This window comes from Tetrahymena thermophila (genome assembly GCF_000189635.1).
Source record: "Tetrahymena thermophila SB210 genomic scaffold scf_8254571, whole genome shotgun sequence".
NCBI lineage: Eukaryota > Ciliophora > Oligohymenophorea > Hymenostomatida > Tetrahymenidae > Tetrahymena > Tetrahymena thermophila.
The window spans coordinates 56,589-81,918 of NW_002476342.1; the positions used below are offsets into that span (position 1 = coordinate 56,589).

The following is a 25,330-nucleotide window of genomic DNA, read 5'->3' on the forward strand; positions in this document are numbered from 1 at the left end:
ATCTGTTGAAATATAGGTCTTGTTCAATTGTAAATCTACTATCTAAATTATATCAGATAGAATGCACAAAAAGGATTGGTTTTGATTATTTGACAAATTTATGAATTTGATTGGGGAATTAATGTAAACAGTCATCTGATTGTAAAATAATAAAGTCTTTTTGTTTAAATAATCAAATAAATATATTTCTATCTTCTAGTTTGATAATATATATACAAAAATTTAATCTTTAATTAGAATTTAACAAAAATCTAAAATTTATAATGAGAATTCTTTCTGTTAAAGAATTTAGAATGTGTTTAAATCAACAATTTGTAATGCTTTATTATCTGCCAAAATAAATAATACTTATTTTGAATCGCTTGCTGGGCTTTTTGATGAATATTTTTAAATCTTATTGATTTACTAGAAAGAGGTATTTATTGAACCACAAGATTTACTATTTTATCTGACCATAAATACTTTGCTTTGATTTTGTAAAGTTAAAAGAATTGTGTATTAATTATTCAAAAGAAAGCTTTCTATTTGCAAAATATTAAATGAACCAAGCTCACATGTATATGATTCATTAACTTATTAAAGAAAGACTTGAGATAGAGCATTTTATTATAGAAGATAAACTATGGTTTAATTCTAAGGATTGAACAATAAAATGAAGTTATTGATTGTGATAAATTTACTCTAGAAACTAATTTCTAACTAATTTTGATAATTATTTGCTGCATTAATTTCAGTAAAGAAAACTTTATTTTATTACTATTAAAAGGAAGTAATAAAACTTCTACTTTGATTATTACTAACAACTAAGACATCACTTTAAGCATTAACAGTTCCTTGTTAAATCACAGCACATAAAACATTTTTTTGGTTAATTTAATCCCAAAAATACACTTTATTTTCATTTGTCACTAGATAAATTTGCTAATTTATGCATTTAATCAACATCAAGCTTAGGTTAAATGAATTTTAACGAATAAATGAACCATCATAAGCATTAATCTTATTAACAAAATAGTTATAGATAACTTAAATATATCCATCTTAATCAAAAGAAGCATCAATTATCTTCTATTTATTTGAGATCTAAGAGAGCTAAAGATATTAAGTTGAACAACTATTTGCAGAAATACATTTATTGCTAGCAGAATCTAAGATAAACCTTTGAGGACATACTGACATACATACCATAGATTAATTTGCCTCAAATGTGCTTTAATTTACTTCGCATTTATCCTACACACAAATATTTGTTTGCTCAAAGTAAGAGAACCCAGTTTAACACTCGGAACATCTTTCGATGCCTTTAAGGTCTAAGTAGCAGCTATTACATCCAGTTGGACATGCTAAACACATAAATAAAAGTTGGAATAACAGGTATATTTATACACCAATTTTGTTCATTGTTATATATATATTTATTTTATTCAATTCTTATCCTTTTTAATGTGATTTTAATTAATTTGAATTCATCTATTTTAAAAAAATTAATAAACAAATAGTTCAATCAATCAATAAAGAAATTAAATTTCTAATACTAAAGTTATCTCTATACAATTTATGAAAAAAAGTTTAAAATTTGTTTGTATAATTTATTTTTAATATGGATGATAAAATATGATTTATTTACTTGAAATTTATTATTTATTAAATATTTTATTTTATTATGAATATTAACATATGTTTGAGATTGAATAGAGTATTTAAAAAAATTATTTTAATTTCAAAGTGTGTTGCCACTTTTCTTAAATATTCTTAAGAAAAGAGCAGTATTAGGTTTGATCTATAAATTAAATGAAAATATTTTGAAATTAAATATTTACATAGAAAGTTATTTTTTGCTTAAAGTTAATTTAATGATTTATTAATATTTAGCTTTGTAGATATTTTTTACCCCTAATTTATTTTGAAGTTCAGATTTTTTTGAGCTTTTTAGCATTCAATTTTATTAGAAACCTAAATCAAGAGTATTTTTATTTTAAATATACAAAAAATCAAAATATAACAAAAAAGTTTAATTAGAAAATATTCGAAAATACCTATTTTGTATAAAAGTTAGGTTATTTAATTACTTAAATTTCTAATTAAGCAAAGAGCTTTATAAAATAAATTGGTGTTTATGAAAAACAGTATAAAATTTATATAAAATAGAACATAAAATATTTGTGTGATTATGAAAAAATGGCAAATTTTTATTTGGTTGAATTCAATTAAATATATAAATCATTTAAAATATCAAAAATAAAAGGAAAATTTGTAAATTTAAATTTACTTTAACAAATAAAAAATCATAAAGAAACCTTTTTGATAATTATCAGTTTTAATTTTGAATTTTTTTTTATCAGATTAAACGAATATTACTTTCTTATTAATTAATTTCTATTTAAATAATTTATCATTAGACTTTAAAAAACAAATAAATCCTCATAAAAATAGGCATACAGATAAACATATACATATATAGCACTTTGCTATTTAAAAAAATGGCTATTGCTGCTAAATAGCACATAGCCATTAGGTTTTAAAAGTAATATAAAATTTATTTTTTTATTTTTTTATATGTATTTATGAATCAAATTTAATTTGTAAAATGAGGGCACAATGGAATATTTTAAGATTTAAAAAAGAAGGGCAATTATATAAAATATAAAATATAAAATATATTTTTATGATTTTGTAATATAACTTGTTAAAATTTGTGTATGAAGCCTTGAAAAAGGCTGCAAGCACCCTAGGGTACTATATATATATCATAAAACATATAATATTCAAATATTTAAACATAAATTTAATATTTATCCATGCTTTTTTCGCCACTTGTTTATCATCAGAAATTATTTTCAAATGCAACTAATCTTTTTGATTTAAGACACTTGCTTTTTACTTTGAATGATTGTGATTCACTTAAGTTAAAACTTCTATAATAAATTTGAGTAAATATTAAATAAAATAACATTATAGGAATGAAAAAAAAAAAATCAAATAAATTCAAAGTGCTTTTTTGTTTTATAGTTAAAATATCTCAATCCAAAACAATTAAACTGTTTTTACTAAAGCTCTAGTGTCAAATTTGAGAGATTAATGCAATTTGCTAAAGCAGAGCCTAAACCTGAGGAACCTTCATCACCAATTTAATTATCACTTTTTAAATTTTGAGGAAAAATTTATAATTAAATAGTAAATTAGAAGGAAAAAATGAAGAACAAATTTAATTAATAAGATTAATTTATTATAAAATCAAAAGTTGAAAATAAAATGATGAGTTAAATTAACAAAAAAGGAACAAAAAAAAGCAAGCACAATAAAAAGGAAAATAAAAAAGAGCTTTATTGTTTTTAATTAGTTTTTATAATTCAAAATATCACAATCCAAAACAAATAAACTTTTTTTACCCAAGATCAAGTGTCAAATTTGAGAGATTAATGCAATTTACTAAAGCAGAACCTAAACCTGATGTACCAATTGCACCAATTTTATTACGACTTTTTAATATTCAAGAATAAATATATTATTAATTAGTTTATTAGAAGGAAAAATTAAAAAATAATATGAAATAAAAAGATTAATTAATAATAAAAGTAAAAGTTGAAAATAAAACGATGAGTAAATTAACAAAAAAAAGCAAGAACAGTAAAAACAAAATGAAAAAAGAGCTTTATTGTTTTAAAAAGTTTTACCCAAGACTAAGTGTCAAATTAGAGAGATTAATGCAATTTGATAAAGCAGAGCCTAAGCCTGAGGCACCTTCATCACCAATGTGATTGTCACTTTTTATATAATTATTTAGCTTATTAGAAGGAAAAAATGAAGAAAAAATATGAAATAATAAGATTAATTAAAAATAAAAGCTAATTCTGAAACTAAGATTATGAGTTAATTTAACAAAGAAAGAACAAAAAAGGTAACCACAATAAAAAGAAAAAGAAAAAAAGCTTTATTGCTTTAAATTAGTTTTTATAATTAAAAATATCACAATCCAAAACAAATAAACTGTTTTTACCGAAGTAGAAGTGTCAAATTTGAGAGATTCATGCAATTTGCTAAAGCAGAACCTAAACCTGATGCACCCATTGGACCAATTTAATTGTAACTTAATAAATATTGAAGAAAAAATTTATAATTACTTAGTTTATTAGAAGGAAAAAATGAAGAAAAAATATGAAATAATAAAATTATTTAATAATAAATGTAAAAGTTGAAAATAAAATTATGAGTTAAATTAACAATGAAGGAATATAAAAAAGCAAGCACAAGAAAAATCAAAAGAAAAAGAAAAAATAGATTTTTTGTTTTAAACTAGTTTTTATAATTAAAAATATAACAATCCAAAACAAAAATGTTTTTACCCTAGACCAAGTGTCAAATTTGAGAGATTAATGCAATTTGCTAAAGCAGAACTTAAGCCTGATGCACCTTCATCACCAATTTAGTTGTCACTTTTTAAATATTGAAGAAAAAAATATTAATATAGTTTATTAATAGGAAAAAAGGATGAAATAATAAGATTAATTAATAATAAAAGCTAATATTGATAATTAAATTATGAGTTAAATTAACTAAAAAAGAACAAAAAAAAGCAAGCATTATAAAAAGAAATTATTGTTTTAAATTCGTTTTTATATAAACCGTTTTACAGAAGATCAATTTTCAAATTTGAGAGATTAATGCAATTTGCTAAAGCAGAACCTAAACGTGATGCACCAATTGCACCAATTTTGTTACGACTTTTTAATATTGATGAAAAAATATTTAATTAAATACTTAATTAGAAGGAAAAAATGAAGAAGTAATATGAAATAATAAGATTAATTAATAATAAAAGCAAATTGAGTTAAATTAATAAAGAAAGAAGACAAAAAAAAAGTAAGCACAATAAAAAGAAAATGAAAAAAGAGCTTTAATGTTTTAAATTTTGTTATTATAATTAAAAATATCACAATCCAAAACAAATAAACTGTTTTTACCCAAGACCAAGTGTCAAATTTGAGAGATTAATGCAATTTGCTAAACCAGAACCTAAGCCTGATGAACCTTCATCACCAATTTAATTGTCACTATTTAAATATTGAAGAAAAAATTTATAATTAAATAGTTAAATAGAAGGAAATAATGAAGAAAAAACATGGAATAATAGATGAATTAATAATAAAAGCTAATTTTGAAAATAAAATAATGAGTTAATTTAACAAAGAAGGAACAAAAAAAACCAAGCACGTTCAAAAGAAAAAGAAAAAAGAATTTTATTGTTTAAATTAGTTTTTATAAATAAAAATATCACAATCCAAAATAAATAAACTATTTTTACCGAAGATGAAGTGTTAAATTTGAGAGATTAATGCAATTTGCTAAAGCAAAACCTAAGCCTGATGCACCCATTGAACCAATTTAATTGTAACTTTTTAAATATTGAAGAAAAATACGAAATAATAAGATTTATTAATAATAAAAGCAAATTTTGAAAATAAAATAATGAGTTAAATTAACAAAGAAGGAACAATAAAAAGAAAGATAAAAATGAACTTTATTGTTTTTAATTAGTTTTTATATTTAAAAATATCACAATCCAAAACAAATAAACTGTTTTTACTAAAGCTCAAGTGTCAAATATGAGAGATTAATGCAATTTGCTAAAGCAGAACCTAAATCTGATACACCCTTTGCACCAATTTTATTGCTACTTTTTAATATTGAAGATAAAATTAAATAAATAGTAAATTAGAAGGAAAAAATGAAGAAAAAAAATGAAATAATAAGATTAATTAATAATTAGTAAATTTAATAAAGAAGGAACAACAAATCAATACAAGCAAAATAAAAGAAAAAGAAAAAATAGGCTTTATTATTTTAAATTAGTTTTTATATTTAAAAATACCACAATCCAAAATAAATAAACTGATTTACCGAAGATTAAGTGTCAGATTTGAGAGATTAATGCAATTTGCTAAAGCAGAACCTAAGCCTGATGCACCCATTTCACCAATTTTATTGCCACTTTTTTAATATTGAAAAAAAATAATTAAATTGTAAATTAGAAGGAAAAATGAAGAAATAATATGAAATAATAAGATTAATTAAATTAACAATAAATGAAAAAAAGCAATGAAAATAAAAAGAAAAATAAAATAAATCAAATAATTTAAAAGAAATTTAATGTTTTAAATTAATTTTACTAATTAAAATAGCAAAAAAATATACATTAATAAAAAATGAATAATAAATAATTAAAATTTGAAATGAAAATTAAGTTAAAATAGCTAAAAAATTTTTGTTTAAATAAAAATTAATGAATAATGAAATATGAGAATTTCTATTAGAAAAGATATTTTTTAAAATAAATTGAAAGTTAAATATATATAAATTATTAATAATAATAAAAATAGTATAAATTAATAAAATATACATCAGATCAATATGGAGTTCCTAATGAGATAAAAGCGAAGAGTTTAAAAACTTTTTTTTATTAATTTATATTAATTTAAAGGATATTAATAAAAAATAAAATAATTACCTCTTATAATTCTTTGTAATGTTTAATCTATTATATCATTTATTTATTTTTTTCAAAAATATTATTTAGAAATTTAAGGAATTTAATTAATTATAAATGGATAAAGAGAACAAATAAAATATAATAATTAATTATCAAATATTAATCAATTAATAAATTTGCTTTTATGAAGAGATATTGCAGAAAAATTAATTTAACATTAATTATTTAATCTTAATATGTATTTAAAACATATATTTAAAAATATAATAAGAATTAGAGATGCGTAGTTAGTCATATTTTAAAAAATTCTAGTAATTAATTATGATAAACAATAAATAAGTACAATACATACTTGCAAATTATGTTATTTGTATTTATATGAAGATATTTTTTTTTATATATAAATATTTCGTAAAAATGATTTAAAATTTTTTAAAACATGTATAATCATAAATTTATATATTTATTTTAATAATTCTTTTTCAAATATTAATTAAATTACTTAAGCGCTTCCAAGATTACTTTTCTTGCGGTAACACTACCACAAGTATTTTAATCTGGAAGCGCTATAAATTATTAATTAATTATAATTCTATTATAAAATAAATAAATAAATTAGATTTTTTAATAAATAAATATATAAATAAAAAATATATTTCATAATAAGTGGCAGGCAAACCATGAAATTTTTGTATTGCATCATGCTATAATTAGAGATATTATAAATATTCCTAAAATTACAGAGATAAAACAAACAGAAAAATCTACTTATAAACATTATTTTAATAATATTTAAGAACATTAACTACTAGGTTTTTTTCAAATATGACTAAATAAATAACTGGCCGTTTCTAATTCCTGCTATATTTATTTTTAAATATATGTTTTAAATATAAATATTAAGTTTAAAAAGTGAATGTTAAATTAATATTTCTGTGATATCTCTTCATAAAACCAAATTTATAAGTTAATATTTGATAATTAATTAATTTTTTTTTTATTTGTTCTTTTTATCCATTTATAATTAATTAATTAATTAATCAAATTTCATAAGTTGCTATTCAATATCTTTGAAAAGAAAAATAAATGATATAATAGATTAAAGAATATTACGAATTAGAAGAAGTAATTATTAATTTTTTTATTAATATATTTTAAATTTATATAAATTAATAAAAAAGTTTTTAAGCTCTTCACTTTTATCTTATTAGGTTCTCCGTATTTATCTGAGGTATATTTAATTAAAAAATATTATTTTTATTATTATTATTATTTTTTTTATATTTAATTTTCAATTTATTTAAATAAATAATTTTTATAAAAGAAATTATCATCATCATTATTTATTTATTGATTTTTATTAAAACTATAATTTTTTAGCTATTTTAACTTAATTTTCATTTAAATTTTTAATTATTTATTTATTATTCATTTTTTATTATTTGATATTTTTTCTTCATTTTTGCTATTAAAACTTACAATTAATAAAAGCTATTTATTTGTTTTACATTGTAATATTTTTAATTATAAAAGTTAATTTAAAATATTAAAGTTCTTTTAATTTATTTGATTTGTTTTCCTTTTCTTTTTATTATGATTTCTTATTTTTTCATTCTTTCTTTGTTAATTTTATTAATTAATCTTATTATTTCATATTTTTTCTTCATTTTTTCCTTCTAATTAACTATAGTGAAATACCTATTTAATTTCATTCTAAATAACATTATAAATAAAGCTAATTTTTAGAAAGCATAAAATATAATTTTTTTTGAAAAATATAAATTTTTAAAACCTAGGATGGAAAAAGTTTCATAAAAAATATTTAAAATTTAAATTTTATAAAGTTTGAGCTTGTATACTTTCCCGAATAAATGTAGCCAATAATTTATGAAACCCCCCCATTTTTTTTTATTTTGAAATTTAATAACTTTCACCTAATTTTAGTGATATTGGTATTGGTGATGAAGGTGTATCAGGCTTAGGTTCTGGTTTAGCAAAATGCATTAATCTCTCAAATTTGACACTTGACCTTAGGTAAAAACAGTTTATTTGTTTTGGATTGTGATATTTTTAATTATAAAAACTAATTAAAAACAATAAAGCTTTTTTTTCTTTTTCTTTTTATTGTGCTTGCTTTTTTTTGTTTTTTCTTTGTTAATTTAAAAATTCATCATTTTATTTTCAACTTTTGCTTTTATTTTTAATTAATTAACTAATCTTAATATTTCATATTTTTTAATAATTTTTTCCTTCTAATTAACTATTTAATGATATATCTTTTCTTCAATATTTCAAAAGGAACAGTAAAATTGGTGATGAAGGTGCATCAGGCTTAGGTTCTGCTTTAGCAAAATGCATTGATCTCTCAAATTTGACACTTGACCTTGGGTAAAAACAGTTTATTTGTTTTGGATTATGATATTTTTAATTATAAAAACTAATTAAAAACAATAAAGCTCTTTTTTCTTTTTCTTTTTATTGTGCTTGCTTTTTTTTGTTTTTTCTTTGTTAATTTAAAAATTCATCATTTTATATTCAACTTTTGCTTTTATTTTTAATTAATTAACTAATCTTAATATTTCATATTTTTTAATAATTTTTTCCTTCTAATTAACTATTTAATGATATATCTTTTTTTCAATATTTAAAAAGTTGGAATTAAATTGGTGATGAAGGTGCATCAGGCTTATGTTCTGGTTTAGCAAAATGCATTAATCTCTCAAATTTGACACTTTACCTTACGTAAAAACAGTTTATTTGTTTTAGATTGTGATATTTTTAATTATAAAAACTAATTAAAAACAATAAAGCTCTTTTTTCTTTTTCTTTTTATTGTGCTTGCTTTTTTTGTTTTTTCTTTGTTAATTTAAAAATTCATCATTTTATTTTCAACTTTTGCTTTTATTTTTAATTAATTAACTAATCTTAATATTTCATATTTTTTCTTCATTTTTTCCTTCTAATTAACTATTTAATGATATATCTTTTCTTCAATATTTAAAAAGTAAAAATAAAATTAGTGCAATGGGTGCATTAGGCTTAGGTTCTGCTTTAGCAAAATGCATTAATCTCTCAAATTTGACACTTAACCTTTCGTAAAAACAGTTTCTTTGTTTTGGATTATTATATTTTTAATTCTTTGTTAACCCCTTAGAATCAGGGGAGCTAACTTTTGAATGTTTATGAATTTTATAAAATTCTGTGTTTATATGAAAATAATTAATAATTTTGATTTCTTTATTTTAAAGGTGAAAAACTCCCCCAGTCGAAAGGGTTAATTTAAAAACTCATCATTTTATTTTCAACTTTTGCTTTTATTATTAATTAACTAATCTTAATATTTCATATTTTTTAATAATTTTTTCCTTCTAATTAACTATTTAATGATATATCTTTTTTTCAATATTTAAAAAGTTGGAATTAAATTGGTGATGAAGGTGCATCAGGCTTAGGTTCTGCTTTAGCAAAATGCATTAATCTCTCAAATTTGACACTTTACCTTAGGTAAAAACAGTTTATTTGTTTTGGATTGTGATATTTTTAATTATAAAAACTAATTAAAAACAGTAAAGCTCTTTTTTCTTTTTCTTTTTATCATGCTTGCTTTTTTTTTATTTTTTCTTTGTTAATTTAAAAACTCATCATTTTATTTTCAACTTTTGTTTTTTATATTAATTAATTAATCTTATTATTTCATATTTTTCTTCATTTTTTCCTTCTAATTAACTATTTAATGATATATTATTTCTTCAATATTTAAAAAGTTCTAATTAAATTGGTGATGAAGGTGCATCAGGCTTAGGTTATGCTTTAGCAAAATGCATTAAACTCTCAAATTTGAAAATTTTGAGACTTAATCTTGGGTAAAAACAGTTTATTTGTTTTGGATTGTGATATTTTATACAAAAAAAATGAGAATAAAACAAAAAAGCTCTTTAAATTTATCTGATAGCTTTTATTTATTTTATTTTTTTATCTTTTTTATTCCACAAATATTATTTTATTTATTAATTTAAAGAATAATTTTTAATTTAAAAGTTTATTCTATTTTGATATTTATTTTAAAATTTACACAAATTTATTTTAAAATTTTTAGCGATTTGAATAAATCATAAAAATTCAAAGTAATAAGCAAGTGTCTTAAATCAAAAAGATTAGTTGTCTTTAATCACAATTGATAAATAACTGGTGAAAAAAGGATTAATAAATATAAAATGTTTGAATAATATTATATATTTTATTATTTAATATTTTGAAAAAGTGTTTTTAACCTAAAATATAAATAGATAGATAAATAGATTTTATTATTGATTTTATATTTATAAATATCATTCTTATTTTTGTGTATAAATAAATTATTTATTTATAAAAAATAAAAAAATTAAATCCTCCTAAGCAAACCCTCTGGTTTCTCCAAAAAGGATCAAATTATTTGAAACTTTTAGTGTTATTTTACAGAGAATTTACAATCGGAGCATTTATGGGCCAATAGGTAGAAGAAAAAAAATATTCTACCTATTAAGCCTAATTTTTCGCCCTCCAAACATTTCGCCTGGAGGGTAATTATTAAAATACTATATAAAAAAACTTTTTTTAACAAATTTTTAAAATTTTTTAAGCTTTTGTAAAAGTTATAATTTTTCTAAAATTAATTGTCTTTAAAAAATGTAAGATTTAAAAATATGAAAATTAATTTAATTAAAAAAATAAGCGTAAATACTTCTAAAATATATCTTACTCATTATCCTTTATATCCAATCTCTATCTAGTACCTACTTTATTTTTAAGTTCACATTTTAAATAGTAATATTAAGGTTTAAAAATAAATGAGTGTTACAATCAATAACTAACTAACTATTCTATGATATCTCTTTCTAAAAGCAAATTTATAAATTCATATAATTAATTTTTCTTTTTATTCACTTATAATAAATTAATTAATTAATTAATTAAATTTGGATAAATTGAAATTCAATATTTTAGAAAAAAAATAAATGATATAATAGATTACATATTACAACAGATTATAAGAAGTAATTATTTATTTTTTTATGAAAAAGCTTTAAATTTATTTTTATTAATATAAAAAGTTTTAAAATTCTTCATTTTAATCTCATTAGGCTGTTCATATTGACTTGAGGTATATTTAATTTATAAATAATAATATTATTAACATTCACTACATATTTAACCTCCAGTTTATTTAAAATATTACATAATATTTTTTTTTATATTTAATTTTTAATTTATTTATAAAGTAATTTTCAATAGAAATTCTCATCAATATTTATTGATTTTTACTTAATAAAATATTTTTTTAGCTATTTTAACTTAATTTTCATTTCAATTTTTAATTATTCATTCAATATTGATTTTTTATCATTTAATATTTTTTCTAGATTTTTTGCTATAAACGCTTATATTTGATAAAAAGAGTTTATTTGTTTTGGATTGTGATATTTATAATTATAAAATCCCATTTAAAACAATAAAGATCTATTAATTTATTTGATTTCTTTTTCTTTTTATCGTGCTTATTTTTTTTCTTTTTTATTTGCTAATTTAACTCATTTAAACTTTTACTTTTATTAATTAATCTTATTTTTTCATCATTTTTTCTTTCAAATTAATTGACTAATTAATTTTTTTATATTTTCTTCAATATTTAAAAAGTTTCAATTGTATTGATCAAGATGCATCAGGCTTAAGTTCTGCTTTAGTAAATTGCACTAATCTCTCAAATTTGACACTTCATCTTGGGTAAAAGCAGTTTATTTGTTTAGGATTATGATATTTTTAATTAAAAAATCTATTTTAAAACAATAAAGATATGCTTATTTACTTGATTTATTTTTCTTTTTCTTTTTATTATGCTTACATTTTTTCTTTTTTCTTTTCTAGCTCACTATTTTATTTTATTTTCAACTTTTATATATATTTTATTATTAATTAATCTTATTATTTCATATTTTTTCTTCATTTTTTCCTCCTAATTAACTAATTAATTTTTAATTTTCTCTTAAAAAAGTGAAAATGAAATTGGTGATTAAAGTGCATCAGACTTAGGTTCTGCTTTAGCAAATTGCACCAATCTCTCAAATTTGACACTTAATTTAGGGTAAAAAGAGTTTATTTGTTTTGGATTGTGATATTTTTAATTAAAAAACCTATTTTAAAATAATAAAGATCTTCTAATTTATTTGAATTATTTTTCTTTTTGTATTTATTGTGTTTTCATTTTTTCTTTTTTGTTTACTAATCATATTTTTCTTTTATTATTAATTAATCTTATAATTTCATGTTTTTTCTTCATTTTTTCCTTCTAATTAACTAATTAATTATATATATATTTTCTCTTCAAAATTTAAAAAGTGCCAATTAAATTGGTGCAATTGGTGCATCAGGCTTAGGTTCTGCCTTAGTAAATTGCAGAAATCTCTCAAATTTGACACTTGATCTAGGGTAAAAAGAGTTTATTTATTTTGATTTAAAGCAATAAAGATCTTTTAATTTTTTTGAATTATTTTCTTTTTCTTTTTTCTTTGCTAACTCATTATTTTATTTTATTTTATTTTCAAAATTTACTTTTATTATTGAATGATCTTATTATTTTATATTTTTTCTTCATTTTTCCCTTCTAATTAATTTAATTAATTAATTATATATATTCTCTACAATATTTAAAAAGTAACAATTAAATTGGTGATTAAGGTACATCAGGCTTAGGTTCTGCTTTAGCAAATTGCACTAATCTCTCAAATTTGACACTTATCTTAGGGTAAAAAGAGTTTATTTGTTTTGGATTGTGATATTTTTAATTAAAAAACCTATTTTAAAATAATAAAGATCTTTTAATTTATTTGAATTATTTTTCATTTTCTATTTATTGTGCTTGCATTTTTTCTTTTTCTTTGCTAATTTAACTCATTATTTTATTTTATTTTTAAATTTTATTTTTATTATTAATTAATCTATCTTATCATTTCATATTTTATCTTCATTTTTTCCTTCTAATCAACTAATAAATTATATATATATTTTCTCTTCAAAATTGAAAAAGTTCGAATAAAATTGGTAATGAAGGTGCACCAGGCTTAGGTCCTGCTTTAGCAAATTGCACTAATCTCTCAAATTTGACACTTGACCTAAGGTAAAAAGAATTTATTTGTTTTGGATTGTGATATTTTTTATTATAAAAACTAATTTAAAACAATAATGATCTTTTAATTTATTTGAATTATTTTTCTTTTTTCATTTTATTTTGCTTCCTTTTTTTTTCTTTGATAGTTTAACTCATTATTTTATTTTATTTTAACTTTTATTATGAATTAATCTTATTTATTATTTCTTATTTTTTGTTCATTTTTTCTTTCTAATTAACTAATTATAATATATTTTCTCTTCAATATTTAAAAAGTTACAATTAAATTGGTGCAATTAGTGCATAACAATTAGGTTCTGCTTTAGCAAATTCCACTAATCTCTCAAAATTGACACTTAATCTTCAGTAAAAAGAGTTTATTTGTTTTGGATTGTGATATTTTTAATTATAAAACCTATTTTAAAACAATAAAGAACTTTTAATTTATTTGAATTATTTTTCTTTTTGTTTTTATTGTGCTTGCTTTTTTCTTTTTCTTTACTAATTTTACTTATTGTTTTATTTTAACTTTTACTTTTATTATTAATAAATCTTACTATTTCATATTTTTTCTTCATTTTTTCCTTCTAATTAACTAATTAATTATATATTTTTTTTCTCTCCAATATTTAAAAAGTGACAATTAAATTGGTGATAGAATAGAATAGAATAGAAATACTCGCACATATAAATGCACTCAGAATACATCTTAATTTTAATTTTTATAATGTTTATAATTATATTATTATATATATGTTGATTTGGAATAAAGGAATAGCGGAATAAAGGAATAGCAGAATAAAAGAATAACAGATTAAAACAATAAAGAACTTTTAATTTATTTGAATTATTTTTTGTTTTGTTTTTATTATGCCTGCTTTTTTATTTTTTTCTTTGCTAATTTAACTCATTATTTTATTTTCATCTTTTACTTTTATTATTAATTAATCTTATTATTTCTTATTTTTTCTTCATTATTTCTTTATATTAATTATATATTTACTCTTTAATATTTAAAAAGTTTCAATAATATTGGTGCAATTGGTGTATCATGCTTAGGTTCTGCTTTAGCAACTTGCACTAATCTCACAAATTTGACACTTGAACTTTAGTAAAAAGAGTTCATTTTTTTTGAATTGTGATATTTTAAATTATAAAAACTAATTTAAAACAATAAAGATATGCTAATTTATTTGATTTATTTTTCTTTTTGTTTTTATTGTGCTTGCGTTTTTCTTTTTTATTTTCTAATTTAACTCATTATTTTATTTTATTTTCAACTTTTACTTTTATTATATATTAATCTTATTATTTCTTCATTTTTTCCTTCTAATTAACTAATTATATATATATTTTTTTTTTCTATTCAATATTTAAAAAGTGAAAATTAAATTGGTGACGAAGGTGCATCAGGCTTAGGTTCTGCTTTAGCAAATTGCTCTAATCTCTCAAAATTGGCACTTGACCTAGGGTAAAAAGAGTTTATTTATTGGGTTGTGATATTTTTAATTATAAAACCTATTTTAAAATAGTAATGATCTTTTAATTTATTTGATTTATTTTTCTTTTTGTTTTTATTGTGCTAGGTTTTTTTCTTTTTTCTTTGCTAATTTATTTAACTCATTATTTTATTTTATTTTATTTTCAACTTTTACTTTTATTATTAAATAATCATATTATTTCATATATTTTCTTCATCGTTTCCTTCTAAATAACATATTAATTATATGTTTTCACTTCAATATTTAAAAAGTCTCAATTAAATTGGTGATGAAGGTGCATCAGGCTTAGGCTCTGCTTTAGCAAATTGCTCTAATCTCTCAAAATTGACACTTGAGCTTTAGTAAAAACAGTTTATTTGTTTTGGATTGTGATATTTTTAATTATAAAACTTATTTTAAAACAATAAAGATCTTTTAATTTAATTGATTTATTTTTCTTTTTTCTTTGCTAATTTAATTTATTATTTTATTTTAAACTTTTACTTTTATAATTAATTAATCATATTATTTCATATTTTTTCCTTCTAAATAACATATTAATTATATATTTTCTCTTCAAAACTTAAAAAGTCTCAATTAAATTGGTGATGAAGGTGCATCAAGCTTAGGTTCTGCTTTAGCAACTTGCACGAATCTCACAAATTTGACACTTTACCTTAAGTAAAAAGAGTTTATTAGTTTCAGATTGTGATATTTTTAATTATAAAAACTATTAAAACAATAAACATCTTTTAATTTATTTGATATATTTTTCTTTTTATTGTGCTTGCATTTTTTATTTTTATTTTTTGCTAATTTAACTCATTATTTTATTTTCATCTTTTACTTTTATTATTAATTAATTAATCTTATTATTTCATATATTTTCTACATTTTTTCCTTCTAATTAATTATGTATTTTCTATTCAATATTTAAAAAGTGAAAATGAAATTGGTGATTAAGGTTCATCAGACTTATGTTCTGCTTTAGCAAGTTGCACTAATCTCTCAAATTTGACACTTGACCTAGTGTAAAAATAGTTATTTGTTTTTAATTGTGATATTTTTAATTATAAAAGCTAACTTAAAACAATAAAGATCTTTTAATTTATTTGATTTATTTTTCTTTATCATTTTTATTCTGCTAATGTTTTTTATTTATTAATTTAAGAAATAATTTTTAATTAAAAAATTTATTTTATTTAATAATAATTTGAAATTTACACTAATATATAATAAAAGTTTAACCAAATGAATGAATCATAAGAATTCAAAATAAAAAGCAAATGTCTTAAATCAAAAAGATTAGTATTCTTTGAAATAATATGAAATAATACTCTAATGATAATAAATAAATGGCGAAAAAATGATGAATATATAGTATATATTTGAATAATAGAATATAATATGTTTTATTAAATTATATATTGAAAAAGTTTTTTAAATTTAGAAAATGTTTGCAAATTTTATTTTTTTATATATTGAGAGGAATATTATTTCTACTATTTATTAATTTTTTTGATGCAATATTTAAAATCTAAATAAATAAACAAAAATTAATTATAATTATTACTATTTATTATTCTAATAAAAATTTATATGAAAATTTAATTAAAAATTTTGTACTTGATCACTCATTCATTCATAACAAATGATCAAGTTAGTATTTTTAAAATAGCATATTTTTAAATATAAAATAAAGGTAAAGGTCTATAAAGCAGAATACAAAACATTTATATGCTTTTGGCATGAGTTGTTTCTTATTAAATAATTATATATTATCTAAAAGGAAAATTGAAAGAATAGTAGATTTATAAATGACTATAAAAGTATTAGTTGGAATATATTATTTTAATAAATAATATAATATAAATTTAACAAATAATATTATATAAATTTAACATAAGAATAGTGTATTATTATAATCATTATCATAAATTTAATTATTTATTTATTATAATGGTGATTATATTTTATCAGCAAAAGTATTTACAGATCAATAAGCCGTGTTTATAGCAATCCCAGCAAGGGCAACTAGGGTCAGTCATAGAGCATTTAACCTTATGTGCAAAAGGACCATTTAGTTATACAATACGTTTAACATAGGTATATTTAGGTTGATTTTATTGTCCTGAGTTATCATCTGCATTTACAATCATAGCAAGAACAAATAAGATAAGAATGTACTTAATAAATTTCATTTTAATTAGAGGATTTTTTTTATTTAATTTGATTTCTTTCTTTGAATTAATTAATTATATATTCTTACTTCTTAAGATTTCTCCTCTATTTAAGCAAGCGTGAAGCTTATATCTACAAACTTATATTAAAGATAATAAATTCTTTAATCAGGAAAATTAAATATTAAATTCAAGCTCGTTTAAAAAAAAAGATTGATTAATCCAACTTTTTAGTGATCAAATAAACAAGTATCATAAACATTAGAGAAATAAAAGGGAATTTGGCATTTATAAAATTATATTATAATGAAATCAGTAAAATTTATAACTAATCTAAAGCTAATATATTTTAGAAGCGTTAATAACAGCCAGTTCTTATCAAAAATAAATTTACTGACATTTTAATAGATTAACATCAATAAGTGATTTTTTTTCACTAGATAGCTTTTATTAAACAAATATTTGATTGATTCGAGTGATAAAAAAATTTTTATTTAAATATACTTTCTATAAGCATGAAAAAATAATTGAGGTTGAAACCAAAATATTTGGTTCAAATACAGACAAGGATAAAAATATGATTTAAACAAAAAATGAAATTATTTTATCTAAAAATTGAATTTTCATTTTCGAATGGATTTTTTAGAATTCCTTAGAGTGTGTGTATTGATAAATCATTTATTTAAATTTTTAAGAACTACTTTAATTCTTTGTTTAGATAGCAAAGAAGCGCTTGAATTTAAAATATGATCTCTATTTTCAATAATATAAAAGTACTTTATCTTTTATTAAATTATATAAATAATATGCAATGGACTCATATTTATAATGTGATATTTTTTGAAGTAAAATTATAAAATATTTCACAATTAGATTAAAAAATATATTACAAATTAAAAAGTATTTCAAATGTGTGATTAAATTCTTTCTTTTCTAAATTTTTTAAGCTGTTAAAAATCAATCTATTTATCTATTGATCTATTTAAAGGTCACAATTTTTACTTAATCAAGCTATTTTCAGTCAAGTTAAATTTTCTTATTATTTATTGACCATTAACAAAAGATTAATTTTTTTTTAATTCAGGAGCATTTTTATTAATAAGCAATAACAATTACTGAATTAATATTTTCTTAGAAAAAGATTTTTTAATGTTTAAAAATACATTGATTCGCTAATATATCAAACTAATTATCTTCAAAAATGTTTTTTAACAACATTTTATTGTATAATAACAAGTATCTATTTTTAAATTAATGGATTTGAGTTCTTTTTTTATTCTAAAAATATTGTCACATGAAAAAAATAATCGCAGAATTAATTGGTCTTTTAAATGAAATTAACTCAGATTAAATAATGTCCAGCAAAGCCAGTACTTAAAAATAATTTATAAATTCCGCTATTAATTAATATTGATTACTATGGTCATCAACTATTAATTACTATTACAAAAAAAATTATACACCTCTATTGATTAACTTTTATATTCTATGAAAAGCTAGTTCTGGCTTTTATTATATCTAAAATATATCCATTTTTACAATAGAAAGTAACATGTTATGTACAATATTTTTTTTTCAGTCCCTAGCCTCTAATTCTAATATAATCTACTATAAAACAAATTTGTCAATGTTTTTCTTTATTTTTAAAACTAAATCAAATATTATTGAATACTTTTTCAGCTTATAAAAAAATATTATTTATTGAAAGTGATTTTTTAGAGAAAAAATGCCTTGTAAATTTCTTAAATTAAATAAAATACAAGCTATTTAAATAAAAAATATTACTTTTTTACAAATGAATTGAATTCACCACAATAAAAATATATAATTAATTATGAATTTTAAGCTTTATTAAGCTCATGGAGATCTGTTGAATCCTAAGTCTATTACACACTTATTACTAATTTGCAGGTTATAGAATTAATTTAATTGCATTAGCATTAAAAATATTAAAGCCATTTTTTTATAAATTTTTTGCATTTTTCAATGTCAATCTAGTTTTAGAAAATTGGTTTTTAAAAATGTGTTTTCCTTTAGCAGTAAATGTGCTTAAAAACATATTTTTTCAAACAAAATATTTTATTTTTTCTTGCATTCCCCTAAAAAACTCTCAAAATAATCCAAAAATCCTTAACAATCAAAAAAATAAAGCTGATTTTAAGCTTTCATTTAAAATCTAAATTGAATTATCTCTTAGCGAACAATTAATTAGTAAGACACTTATATAATACAATTAAATAAAATAATAGTTATTAACTATTCAAATGATATTTATAAAAATAAAAATTGAGTAATTATTTTATAATTTCTTTCTTTGATTTTAATGTTTTTTATAAAATTTATTAATTCATACTTATAAATTATAAAATCATAAGAAAAAATGACAAAATATAGCTTTCTTTTCTAAGAGCATATTTTTAGATTAATATTAACTTAATTGTTTTAATTAGAATTTTTATGAAATAGATTTACTTTTTGAAATAAGCAAATGAATATTTCAAATAAATGGGTTATTTTATGAAATTAAATTCAATATTTTTTTTAAGGTTAACTATAATACTTGTCTAAGAACATTTCAGAAAATACTGAGTATTCAACACATTCGAATAGTTTTGATATCTCTAGGTTTAAATACTGATCATATGTTATACAATTTTTAGAGTGTGCTAGGTTTTGCCTGTATGTTTTTAATGCTTCTAGCTAATTTGGTGGCACATAAATTTATTCTATATATCCTATATGGTCGTATGGAGTTTACTAATGCCTCGTGAAAGGGCTCGCTATTTTAGTGGTTGTTAGCTGCAAATCTAGATTAAATCCATCGAATGTGACTATGTTAAAGTAAACAGTTAAACTTTCTAAGTCATTTTCAATTCTTTTCTACACATCTTTTAGTATTGTTTAGTATGAACTTTTAAAAATATTTTCCATATTAATTGGATTTCCCCTCATGAAGGTATATTCGAGTATTTCTTTATTAACTCCTATTAATTTTAAATATTCTTAGCATAGTCCAAATTTTGTGATTTCTATATCTCCTAGATAGTAATTCATTCTGCCTACCAAATACTTGAAGATTGTACCTTTCTCTAATTAGGATGCTTTATATTTTACATAATCAGAGAATTGCTGATAGTCTTCTTCTATCTCTTAATAGACTTAGCTTGATATTTTTTAGAAATATTTCTACTTTGAAAGTATTAAATTAACTTCTTGCTAATACTTTTCAAGCACCAAAGCCAATTCTCTTTGTGCCTTGCTATTCTAACTTGATAGAAAATCGCATAAAAACTAAAATTAGTTGATTCCATAGGAAACATTATTAGAAGAGAATTCAAAAAAATCCAACGCTTTATCAAATTTAACTTAAATTCCACTTGAGCTTTTTTGGTAGATTGTTTAACAGCAAATTTGCTGAGAACTCTCCAAAGAATCTAAGTTAGTAGGAATTTCAATATGCCCAAAAATATAAAATCTATAATTAATATCTATCTTTTCATTTATCAAGCTAACAGGAATAAATTCCACCTAATTAGGTTTATTGACAACTCTCTTTCCTTCAAGCAATCTATTAAACTTTTCTATCTTTTTCTAATAATTCCTAACTAAATCTATCTTTGTTTAATTATATTTTAATGCTACATCTTCATGGTTATCATCTTTAGTAGATTCTTAGAAATCCTGCTAAAATTATTCTATATCCTGCTATTACTTATCTGATTATTCTTCAATCATCTCTTAAAAATCTTGAAAAACAATATGACTATTTGATTAATACAAAGAAGAACCATTACTGTCTCTTTAATTATTCAACAAATCTGAATATTGATTATGATTTTAAATCATTTGTTTTTTATTCTTATTAATACTAAAAAAACTAATATTTCAATTAATTCTTTACTCATTGTGTTTACACTAATATTGAAATTTAAAATTAAATTCTTGATTTGACAAAAAAAGTTTCCCCCACCGGGACTTGAACCCGGGTCTGAAGGGTGAAAACCTTCTATCCTAACCTGCTAGACTATAGGGGATTACATTGATATCACAAAAACACAAATTTAAATTTTTATTTTTTTCTCATAATTTCTTGATAATTGATAATAATCAAGCCTTATGCTAATGTGTAAAAAAGATTATTCTTTCAAAAGAAAATCGAATTACTTAAGCATCTTTATTTCCATTAATTAATATTAAAATTAAGCTAATTAGCAAAAGAAAAATAATTTGGAATACTAAACAAATTTGAATATTAAAAAAGCTATCCATTAAATTCATTCAAAGTTTATTGAATAATTAATTGGGTTTTATAATAAATAATATTTATATTTATGAAATTTCAGGCTATGAAATAAATATTTATTCATAATAAATCTAACTATTAAAGTAATTATCATTAAGTAAACTATAATTATCTTTTTTAAAATTTAGTTTATAATTGATTAAAACTATATTTTGTTTAAATTCATGATTATTGATTGAGAAAAAGGCCTTATTTAGAGTCTTATTTATTGCTTAAAAAACTTAAAATTTTATATAATAGTACAAATAACTTTTTATTTACTGTTATTTCTTTAATTTGTTTATAAGGATTCAATATTAATTTATGTATTATTTTGTATATTAGAAAATCCAAAAAATTATTTGATACTATCGAAATTGATAATTATTTTCACTTATGTAATTTTATTATTCAATTTAAAAACAAAAATAATTATGAGTATGTATCTAAATATTACCATAAATATTAAATAAATAGATTAGATTTTATCAAACAATTTTATTAATTTATATTTTATTTTATTTTTCATTTTAAAAATTAACACAATTTGAGAAAATATTTGATATAATTTATTGCTAGTTATCATTCTATTTATATATATTTGTACAAGTTTTAAGTAATTTATGATGATTAATTTTGCGAGTTTATTCAAATGCAAGTAAGGTGTTTTAATATTATTCATTTGTTTGCTACTTTTAAAATTATTTTATAAGAATTACAAAATTTTATTTGTTTGATAAAAAAATAAAAAAATAATTAATTTTTATTAATTTTATGAAAAAATTTCCCCCACCGGGACTTGAACCCGGGTCTGAAGGGTGAAAACCTTCTATCCTAACCTGCTAGACTATAGGGGATTACATGAATTTCAGAGTCTTACAAATTTATCTACTTTTTTTATTTTCAATAAATTAAATTAAATAAGTTAATCAATAAAATAACTAAATTTAATCACCAGCATCTTTTTAATTTGAATTAATTTTAATTTTTCTATGGTCTTTATTGCTACTATTTTTAATGCTAATTCTAAATAAACACAAAATTATTTTAGAAATTTTTAATAAGATTTAAAAATATTTACAAATAAAAATGATAATACGATTATAGTAAGTATTAATGAATGAATGCACTAATTGATCTTTATTTTTAAATATTAAAATACTAACAGAATAAAGAATAAATGAATGATGCTTTTTAAGAAAATATTTTTGATTAAATTTTTATATTCATCATAAATACATTTGTAATATTTCATAAAGAAATAAATTTATTTTTTAATCTAAACTAAAATAAAAATAAAATATAATAAGCTTTTTTTACTTCATATAATTTAATTTTGATCTAACTAAATTATGCTTATTAAAATTCAATAAAATAACTTAAGCTAGTTATAAAAAGTACTAAAATATACACGTTTACAAGTTTTTTACTTCAACTAATTTAATTTTTATCTATATTATGTTTATTAAAATTCAATAAAATAACTTTAGCTACTTATCATAATCACGAAAACATACACGCTAACAAAGCATTGAAATGATATGTATAATATTTTTTAATTTCTTACAAAATAATGTAAATTCAAAAAATAAATAGATATTTTTGATTGAATTGCTCTAAAATAGATAGACTTATTGTTTTTTGATTGAAGTATATCAAATGTAAATATCAAAGAAGGTATCGTATCATAATTATTCATTTGTAGAAGAAATTTTATAAATATTTTTTTTTTTTGCGAATAATGGTTTTTGTTTAGATTTATAATAAAGAGTTAGAATTTGATTAATTGGATGAGTGTGTGAGTGAAAAAATTAATCTTACACAAAATTAATAAACAATTAAAGAAACTTAATAAGTAAAGAAATCTATAAAAAATTATTTACATTTGCTGATAAACAAGCAATCAAAGAAACACATATTAAGTGTAGATAAAATTAAGTATAGAGAATGAAATGGAGATTATTTATTTCAGTAGTAATAATGCTACTTTTTAACTTAATAAATATTTATTTAGCTATTTGTGCGTTTACGCAAGGCTATTATTGGTATAGTTTTTCTGTAGCTTTAGTCTACTTTTTAGAAAGAGGAATCGATCATTCTGAACAAAGCTTTTTTGAGATAATATTTTTAGAAATCATCAATTTTCTGAGGCTAAATACTATAGTATCAGATTAAGATATTAGAGAAATTAAATTAGGAAGTGTTTATTTAATGACTTTCATCAATACATTCTATTATTTAACAGAATATAAAATGGTTAAGCTTAATGCTATAGGATAAGTTCATATTTTTATCTCTATAGAGCTCTTCATATTGATTTTAGACTCGATTTATATTCCAATTATATAAGGTGGCGATGAAGGATTTAAATTTAAAGCTATACTTTATAGTTTGTTTGGACATCTTGCTTATTACACCAGTCTTAAATGTATTTTTAACATGGATGATAGCTATGGAAATAATTTGGCTTGGTATTTAATTGTGTTAATTGTGTTGAATATATTTGCTTCTTTGCTTTTATATAAAGAGAAAATAAATAGCATTTTCCACAAATTTACATAAGTTTTAGTCGGATTTCTTTCTAATTATCAATGGATGATTAGCTCGAAATATAAAAAATACAAAATATACAATAGAGATAGCTTTGTCATTAACATGAGTCTCTTTAACTAAATATCTTTGTTCCTGCTTATTATTTTTAATTCAAATTTGGACTAGCTCGTATTTACTTTCTTTCACACGAGTAATGTAAATTAATAAGCTAACCAAATTTAAAAATAATAAGTAAAGTCAGTATCGATTTTCCATCACAATCATAATTAAATTTTAAGTTAGGACTTTCAAAATTATAATTTTAATCTTAATCAAAAACCTAATATCAATGAGGATGTCTAATATAATTATTACCATCAAATCTTTTTATTAGAGGCTATAATAGCAAGCTTTTTATATTTGTTACTGGGTCTAAAATAAATATTTGATGAAATATTCATCAAAATCTAGTTAATTATTAATGAAGATAAAGACTACATAGAAGCTGCTTAATTTTTCTTGAAATAAAGTCACATCATAACTCGCAAAAAATATTATATAACCACGCTATACTAAAGTTATGACTTCAAAGAAAATCATAATATAAAAGATCAACTGAAATATCTTGTTTAATACACACTTCCTTAGTACACAAACATTTGCAGTTACTGCAAACTTCAGTTGAGTATCTCAAAATTTATGAAGGGAAAAGAAAAATTTGTTAAAATAAAGTGTGGAAAATACTCTGAAGTCAACAGAAACTTCTAATGCACTTGTTTATACTCAATTCAAATATTTTGTAATTAAGATTACATCCACCGCTATAATTCTTACATGCTGTATAAGGACTATTATATAAACTATTTACCCTTCATTTATTTTTATAGATATTTTAATGGTCAGATCTTTACAGATTTTACTACTTAAATAGAGAATATTTTAGAAAGAGCTGGCCGAAGTAGCAAATACAAATGCTATTCTCTTCAAATAACTGCTTACTATGTACAAATAAAAAATTTAATTCCACTCTAACCCTTCTTTGTTCTATACGATCTATACATAGACAATTGAACATGGCAAATTTAATTTCAAATCTATCAAAAAAATCTACATTCATACTAAAAATCCTATAATTTTATTTATTAAAAAAAGAAGCTTAAACAAATTAAAAATATTGGTGTTATTTATTTTCTATTCAAATTTTGATTCTGTCTGTAAAATTAAAAA

General features: G+C 20.0%; 6 protein-coding genes across 6 annotated transcripts; 3 read left to right on the forward strand and 3 right to left on the reverse strand. All coding sequences in view use genetic code 6, as the record gives it.

Moving 5' to 3' along the window:
• Positions 1–2,824: 2,824 nt before the first annotated feature.
• On the reverse strand, positions 2,825–6,544 carry TTHERM_00797790 (cyclic nucleotide-binding domain protein; the record flags this gene model as incomplete). Its single annotated transcript, XM_001020365.3, has 13 exons — positions 2,825–2,915; positions 3,049–3,138; positions 3,390–3,479; positions 3,675–3,764; positions 3,998–4,087; positions 4,344–4,433; positions 4,632–4,721; positions 4,962–5,051; positions 5,303–5,392; positions 5,585–5,674; positions 5,899–5,988; positions 6,398–6,447; positions 6,506–6,544. 13 exons carry the CDS (start codon positions 6,542–6,544, stop codon positions 2,825–2,827), a joined length of 1,080 nt encoding a protein of 359 aa, XP_001020365.3.
• Positions 6,545–7,573: 1,029 nt separating this feature from the next.
• Positions 7,574–10,381, forward strand: TTHERM_000797791 (cyclic nucleotide-binding domain protein; the record flags this gene model as incomplete). Its single annotated transcript, XM_012798662.1, has 8 exons — positions 7,574–7,612; positions 7,669–7,718; positions 8,432–8,521; positions 8,786–8,875; positions 9,140–9,229; positions 9,493–9,582; positions 9,902–9,991; positions 10,252–10,381. The coding sequence occupies 8 exons, from the start codon at positions 7,574–7,576 to the stop codon at positions 10,379–10,381; spliced, it is 669 nt and encodes a 222-aa protein (XP_012654116.1).
• Positions 10,382–11,445: 1,064 nt separating this feature from the next.
• Positions 11,446–16,630, forward strand: TTHERM_00797810 (cyclic nucleotide-binding domain protein). Its single transcript, XM_001020367.3, has 12 exons — positions 11,446–11,520; positions 11,578–11,627; positions 12,161–12,247; positions 12,516–12,605; positions 12,860–12,949; positions 13,176–13,265; positions 13,548–13,637; positions 13,905–13,994; positions 14,650–14,687; positions 15,739–15,790; positions 16,051–16,140; positions 16,352–16,630. Exons 1-12 carry the CDS (start codon positions 11,482–11,484, stop codon positions 16,362–16,364), a joined length of 819 nt encoding a protein of 272 aa, XP_001020367.3. The 5' UTR covers positions 11,446–11,481; the 3' UTR covers positions 16,365–16,630.
• Positions 16,631–17,085: 455 nt separating this feature from the next.
• TTHERM_00797830 (hypothetical protein) lies at positions 17,086–17,310 on the reverse strand (the record flags this gene model as incomplete). Its single annotated transcript, XM_001020369.1, has 1 exon — positions 17,086–17,310. The coding sequence occupies one exon, from the start codon at positions 17,308–17,310 to the stop codon at positions 17,086–17,088; it is 225 nt and encodes a 74-aa protein (XP_001020369.1).
• A 2,367-nt stretch (positions 17,311–19,677) lies between these two features.
• On the reverse strand, positions 19,678–21,167 carry TTHERM_00797840 (hypothetical protein). Its single transcript, XM_001020370.2, has one exon. The coding sequence runs from the start codon at positions 21,133–21,135 to the stop codon at positions 19,819–19,821; it is 1,317 nt and encodes a 438-aa protein (XP_001020370.1). The 5' UTR covers positions 21,136–21,167; the 3' UTR covers positions 19,678–19,818.
• A 2,351-nt stretch (positions 21,168–23,518) lies between these two features.
• TTHERM_000797841 (transmembrane protein, putative) lies at positions 23,519–25,174 on the forward strand (the record flags this gene model as incomplete). The annotated part of the gene is made up of 1 exon (XM_012798663.1): positions 23,519–25,174. One exon carries the CDS (start codon positions 23,519–23,521, stop codon positions 25,172–25,174), a length of 1,656 nt encoding a protein of 551 aa, XP_012654117.1.
• Positions 25,175–25,330: the final 156 nt, after the last annotated feature.